A 7,500-nucleotide genomic window follows, 5' to 3' on the forward strand; every position below is an offset into this window, starting at 1 on the left:
TTCATGAATAAATATCTTTTTTTCCTCCATAATTGGTTTTTTTAATATGATATACATATATTAGAAAATATTACTACTTAAAGGGACATAAAAGTTATAATTTGATATTCATGATTTAGACAGAGCATACAATGTTAAACAACTTTACAATTTACTTATATTATTTAATTTGCTTCTTTCTCTTGTTATCCTTTGCTGAAAGGTTTATCTAGGTTAGCTCAGGAGCAGCAAAGATCCTATGATCTAGCTGCTGATTGGTGACTACATATACTGTATATATCAATTGTCATTGGCTCACTCATGTGTTCAGTTAGAAACCAGTGGTGCATTGCTGCTCCTTCAACAAAATGATACCAAGAGAATAAAACAAATTTAGTAATAGAAGTAAACTGGAAAGTTGAAATTGTATGTTCTACCTAAATCATGAAAGAAAAATGTTGAGTTTCATGTCCCTTTAAGTCATTGGTAAAGTGTTTTTTTTATACCTTATCTAGGTACGCAGGTTGTAGATTATAAGCAACATACCATTTTACACAACTTTCCAATTTACTTCTATCATGCATTTTTGCTTCATTCTCTAGGTATCCTTTAATAAAAGAGCAGCAAAGCACTACTGGGAGGTAACTGAACACATCGGTAAGCCAATGATAAGAGATAAATATGTGCAGACACCAATCAGCCGCTAGCTCCCACCTCCCCAGCCTACCTAGGTATGCATTTAAACAAAGGATAACAAGTGAACAAAGCAAACTAGATAATAATAAATTGGAAAGTTGTTTAGAATTACATGCTCTATCTGAATCATGAAATATTTTTTTGGGGGGTTTCATGTCCCTTCAATCCAATAGGCTAGTTTATGAGTGGAGCACAATTTATCGCTCCTGCTCGCTTATTAACTTTGCTAGACGGAGGCTTTTTGCACGCATCAGATTGTGCTCATATTTCAAGTCAAACTTCGAATATTGCAAATGTAGAAACGTAATTCCCCCATAGACTTTAATGGAGCGTGAAAAGTGGGAAAAAAATGTAATACCCATTCTAACGCACAAACCAGATTGTCTTCAACCAAGTGCGCTAACCCGACATGAATTATGAATATTTCACATTCCAATGTTCTTAACATAGCAGAATATGTTCTATTTATTCTTAAATTAAGTTTTCTATATATATAGCTGATGGTACAGTGTAAGTGTACTGTACAATGTATTTGTTTGTGTGTTTTGTGAAACTTTTTAGTCTTGAGTAATAGTTACCAATTACAATAAAAACAACAAAAAGATATAAACGTGAGTCAGTGCTTGAATCTTCGATATATTTTCAAAGCATATGTGAAAGTCCAACTTTCGACTCTGTGTATTCGTATTCCAATGAACCTTAAAGAGAAAGCCTGTATAGTGTAATACTTTCAAATCCAGTTGGTATAAATAAGTGAAAGATCCGCACTCTAGAGCTACTATAAGTTAATATATAAGGCAGTCCTGATTCACAACGCTGTCAGGATCAGTGAACCAAACGGCTGAAGATCTGATCTTTATCTCTATATAAGAACTCGGAAGAGAGGTAGAATAGTGTGATACAGTAAGCATACAATATAGGGAATTGTAGTAAAGATATATACTCACACTTTTAAGAGCTGACACTCAGCTCAGACTGAATCGCAATCTCGGTATAAGCCACCGAGTCAGCTATGCAGCAACACTTGGTGAAGTAGCAAACATTATTTTAATAAAAACAATACATAAAATATATAAAATATAACAGCCAGTATGAAGCCACTCAGGGATATAGTATGTACATACTCTTAAATACAAAGTATCAGATTCCTCGAAGCAGAATTGCTTCAGATTGAGACTCTCAGGAAGCCGTGTATCAAAAGAGTCAAGGTGATACAATGTAACTCCCTTTCACTATGACGTCACTGACAAACAAAACCTGACGTACGTTTCGCCACGCCCACGTAGCTTTTTCAAGGATAAGATCTTACCCTTGCCATCCTGCTTCCCGGAATCGGATACTTTGTATTTAAGAGTAAATTGCGATTCAGTCTGAGCTGAGTGTCAGCTCTTTAAAGTGTGAGTATATATCTTTACTACGATTCCCTATATTGTATGCTTACGGTATCACACTATTCTACCTCTCTTCTGAGTTCTTATATAGAGATAAAGATCGGATCTTCAGCCGTTTGGTTTGCTGATCCTGACAGCATTGTGAATCAGGACTGCCTTATAGTTGAGCTTATAGTAGCTCTCTAAATTGTGAGTACAGATATTTAATCCAACTGGATTTGTATTACACTATACATGCTTTCTCTTTAAGGTTCATTGGAATACACAAAGAGTCGAACGTTGGACTTTCACATATGCTTTGAAAATATATTGAAGATTGAAACACTGACTCCCGTTTATATCCTTTTGTTGTTTTTATTGTATGTGGTATCGCATTTATTATTATCACTTTTTTGTTTGTGATCACTTTTGTGCTTTTATTTGTATGTTGTGTAACAGTTAACTAGAGCTCTGAAGTCATGCTGACTGATGCACATAAGTCGTGATTGCACTCACATGCTCGCATTTACTTTCAACACATAATACGCACGCTATATCCAACGTGTGGAAAAAGCTGAAAATAGCCAATATTGCTTGTGCGCCACTCCTAATCTAGCACCTAATAAGCCATACAAGTGCAAAAAAATGGTTTAATATGTTAGAGAATTTTATTATTGCGATATTTTTTGCATATAGATATGAGTTTAACCCCTGCAAAGGTGTTAATCACAATGTTCACATAGGACTGGAGTAGACTGTCCCTTTAAAGTTTAGTAAGTTAAGAACATTAAAGGTACATTCAAAGTGGACATATTTATGTTTGAAGGTTTTTTGTTAGATGATCTCACACAAGGAAGTATGCTGTTAATTTATGAACAATACATCTTTGGCAAACAAACACATCAGTAGATACTGTCTAGACTATTAATGGTGTAAAAAATAATTAAATGGACAGTAAAGACAAAATGAAACAGAGTATATCAATTTAAACACCTTTACAATTTACATCTATTATCAAATTTTCTTCATTGTTGAAGAGTAAACCTATAGGTTCATAAAAGTTCAGGAGTGTGCACGTGTTTAGCACTCTATGGAAGCAACATTTGCAAGGCTGTTTATAGCAATGTTATACATTGTTGCAGACTCTGCGGCCATAGAGTGCTAAAGACCTGTGCATGCCTCTGAACTCTTTTGAAAATACCTACAACAATAGAAGTCAATTGGAAAGTTGTTTAAATTTGCATTCTCTGTCTAAATCATGAACGTTTCATTTTGACTTTACTGTCCCTTTAAATAAGGTAGCCACCTAAAACTGGAAAATCTCTACTATAAATGCATAATCATTTATGAAACATTACTGATGTCAAGACTCCTTAATATTTATTTAAAATAATAAAGACTTTCAAAGTGGATTTACTCAGATGTTGCAGACATGACAGGGCCCTTATTTGTATACGTATTCTGTATTATCTATATTGGCTTAAAAATGAAACCTTACAGATAATGGGGGACGTGTGTGTGTGAAATAAGGTTTACCTTGCATCCCTCACAAGTGATACATCGATAATGATACCCTGTAGCTTTGTCTCCGCAAACCACACATAGTTCATCTTTATCCAAATAGCTGGGTATGTACCCTAAAGAGAAAAAAAAAAAAAAAAGAAAAAGAAAATATTTCACTTTTGGGTTGTGTCTCTGTCACAAATAAATGGTTAAATCAGTACAGAAATCGTTAGCATAGACAACATATTATTTTGTACTGTGTATCCTCCCTCTTACTATAGTAATGTTTTCCACCATGTTTTGCATACTGGAATTCTAAGTGGCTGTCTGGTTTTGACATTTGGGTCCCTGAAGACACCTCTGGAAGCAACCCTGACACAAGAATTCAGAAGTTTGTTTTACCTTTCTTATAAAAAACAACACAATTCTCACATAAGCTAAAATTGTGCCTCCAGAGATATTTACTTTCTTAAAACAGAATTGTGCAGTATCTAAAGAGCTCTAAATGGAAGAGACAGAAAAAAAATTAAAACAAAAATTGTACCTATTTTTAGAATAATAAAGTTAAAGCAATGCAGATTACAATAAAACAGGTAAAAAGCAATGCTCTTAGACCCTCTGGAAAATAAGTTAAAAACAATGCAGGGAGGTGTCTACTAAGTAATGTTGCATAACAAGACCTATTTCCTATATCCTATATCCCTAATATAAAGACATGGTGAAACGTCACTAGATTAGAGGTATTTACATCAGTCTTTAATATTTTTTTTAAATTAGAAAATAATTAGAAAATGGCCTACAGTATATAACTTCTGCTGAAGTGTTTATAAATGGTTCAAATATACATTTACCACACTAGAATAAATTGCAGTGAATATAAACGTTTTAAGGGTAAAAACCCCTTAATCATGCATGTTACATCAAACTGTTGCTGTGTATTGCTGCTCTGCACCTGTGTGAGATTTTCCACAATAAGTGCAGCTATATTACTGCTGCTTCTGTAAGTTTGCTGTACTGGTGGGGACTGGGTTGGTGGTTTTATATAAATAAAGTTAGAAGGAAGATCCACACTCATTGGAGTTCCAAATAGTATTATAGGTGACATTTCAGAGGTCTGAGGAAGGGGCATATTCGCTCCGAAACATCACGTTTAATAACATTTTATTACTTTTTGGAAGTCCAGTGAGTGAGGATCCTCCTTCTTCCTTATATTATGTTTGTTTCTTGACACCCTGGCAGATAGAGGTGAGATTTGAAGTCCCTGCTGCTTTATTTATATATATATATATATATATATATATATATATATATATATATATATATATATATATATATATATATATATATATATATATATATATAGTAGACAATTTCCAGTTCAGCCCACCGATAGCCAACTCGCCTGGGTGCAATGATATAGCATCAAATAGAAAACAAGAGAATGCACTCTCAGGACTTTTTAAAAAAAAACAATTTAATGGAACGTTTTCGGGGTTCACAATGCTGATGAAGGGGTTGTGAACCCCGAAAACGTTCCATTAAATTGTTTTTTTTTAAAAAGTCCTGAGAGTGCATTCTCTTGTTTTATATATATATATATATATATATATATATATATATATATATATATATATATATATATATATATATATATATTAAAGTGATCATCTGGAAATCAATCCCCATTGAAGTGCGCTTCTTTTGTCTGATATATATATATATATATATATATATATATTTATTTATTTTTTTTAAATAAAATTGCTCTATGATCAGCAACACCTATGACATTCCATGTTCTTACTTTCATTTTAATTTAAGGCTTTTTTGACGAGTAATTTAGTTTATTGATTACACATTTTTGGTAAAAAAATGTTTTTAAAAAATCGATCTCTTTGCCATTATTATATTTTAAAATAAAACAATATTAAAATGTCCAGATAGATAACTTGTATCTGCTAAAGACAACTAACAAAATGTTTGTGCTTTATTAGTCATTTTAGAATGTGGTCCGCAAACTGTTTGTTTAAATGAAAAATACGACTGATTAATATATATTTTACATACATTTACAATAACAGAAAACTAGGAACTAATAAATATAGTAAAAATAAATTCTTATAAAAGTATAATTTTGATATTGATAAAAAGGGATCACTGTGTATGCCCATATAATATAGTAATATAATTGTAAATTAATCTCTTCATAGTTTTTATATGCTTCATTATTATTTGACTGAATGCAGTTTAAGTAATGTATGTATATTTAACCTTTCACATTGCAAATTTTACAGTAAACTAAAATTCAACATTTTAATTATTTTTCTAATTAGATGTTTGTGTATGTTAAAAGAAAATACTTTTGTATTAATATTTGTGGAGGCTTGTCCCTGCTGACAAATAGAGATGTGGGAGTTATCATTATCTGTCAATGAGCAACTGGTATCAGTTGTGCACAAATACTACTCTGCTATTAATTTCAATATCAGTGTAAACATTTTAAATTAACTACCTTCTCTTTAAAATAAATAAATAAAATTCATGACTTTTTTGGTGTTCTTACATATGCATTGGAGAACATATAATTTTTTTCATGTAATGACAATTATTAGAATAAATAAGATGGCTGGTGCTTTTGTGTTCATTATTTAGCTTAAACTTACCAAAATTGACTGTAAAATAATACATTATTGTAATTTTAATTACATTATTTTAAAATAAAAAACAGTAAAAAAAAATACTTATTTTATAAATATATATATATGTATATATATATTTAGATTTTGCTAATCTCAAATGAAAAAAATCTTTAAAATGTGAAACATTAAAAAAATATATACTGCCCTTATTTAGCATGCACTGTAGAATTTCAGTGTGTACTTTACACATTATTTAAACAGCATTTTATGCACTTACAATACTTTAATTACAATATGCATTATTTAGATTAAACATTCTCCATATAATTTTAATGACAACTTTTTTTTAATAGACTGCATTAAATAATGCATGTGATTGCATTTTCCTCTGAACTGCTACAAGTCAAAAGCACTGTGGCAGAGGTTGAAAAGGGACACCTGTTCTCGATCTTAATTGTTTTAATGAGGTTCTATAGTCTTCATTAAAACTAAATCAATGATGTTCAATAAAGACAGCCAAGTCCTTTAGGGATCCTTCTGTCCTTAACAATTTATTGATTCTTGAAAACAAAGCCATAATGTTGGTATCAGTTAAACTGTTCTATTTAAACTAAAAATAGAAGACAGTCTATTTATATATATATATATATATATATATATATATATATATACACACACACACATATACACAATACACACACACACTGTATATGTATATATATATATATATATATATATATATATATATATACACATACACACACACTATATACATATATATATATATATATATATATATATATATATATACATAAACACACTATATATATATATATATATATATATATATTTACACACACACACTATATATATATATATATATATATATATATATACATACACACACACATATTTATATATATATATATATACACACACACACACATATTTATATATATATATATATATATATACACACACATATTTATATATATATATATATATATATATATATATATATATATATACATACACACACACATATACACAATACACACACACACACACTGTATATGTATATATATATATATATATATATATATATATATATACACACACACTATATACATATATATATATATATATATACATACATACATACACAAACACTATATATATATATATATATATATATATATATATATATACACACACATACCATATACACATATATATTTTTAAAATGTTGAACTTAAAATATTACTATGTATATATTTTTAAGCAAAATTTAATTTGTATAATTAGTTTCTATA

The 7,500-nt window shown here is 29.9% G+C and overlaps 1 protein-coding gene across 2 annotated transcripts in view; it reads right to left on the bottom strand.

Moving 5' to 3' along the window:
* Positions 1-7,500, bottom strand: part of THRB (thyroid hormone receptor beta) — a 622,225-nt gene that overhangs the window by 47,770 nt on the left and 566,955 nt on the right. For both annotated transcript variants that reach the window (XM_053714233.1, XM_053714234.1), the window contains exon 5: positions 3,582-3,682. In XM_053714233.1, the coding sequence (XP_053570208.1) occupies positions 3,582-3,682 (101 nt within the window). The remainder of the gene's footprint in view (positions 1-3,581; positions 3,683-7,500) is intronic.

Source organism: Bombina bombina, chromosome 5 (genome assembly GCF_027579735.1).
Source record: "Bombina bombina isolate aBomBom1 chromosome 5, aBomBom1.pri, whole genome shotgun sequence".
Classification (NCBI taxonomy): domain Eukaryota; kingdom Metazoa; phylum Chordata; class Amphibia; order Anura; family Bombinatoridae; genus Bombina; species Bombina bombina.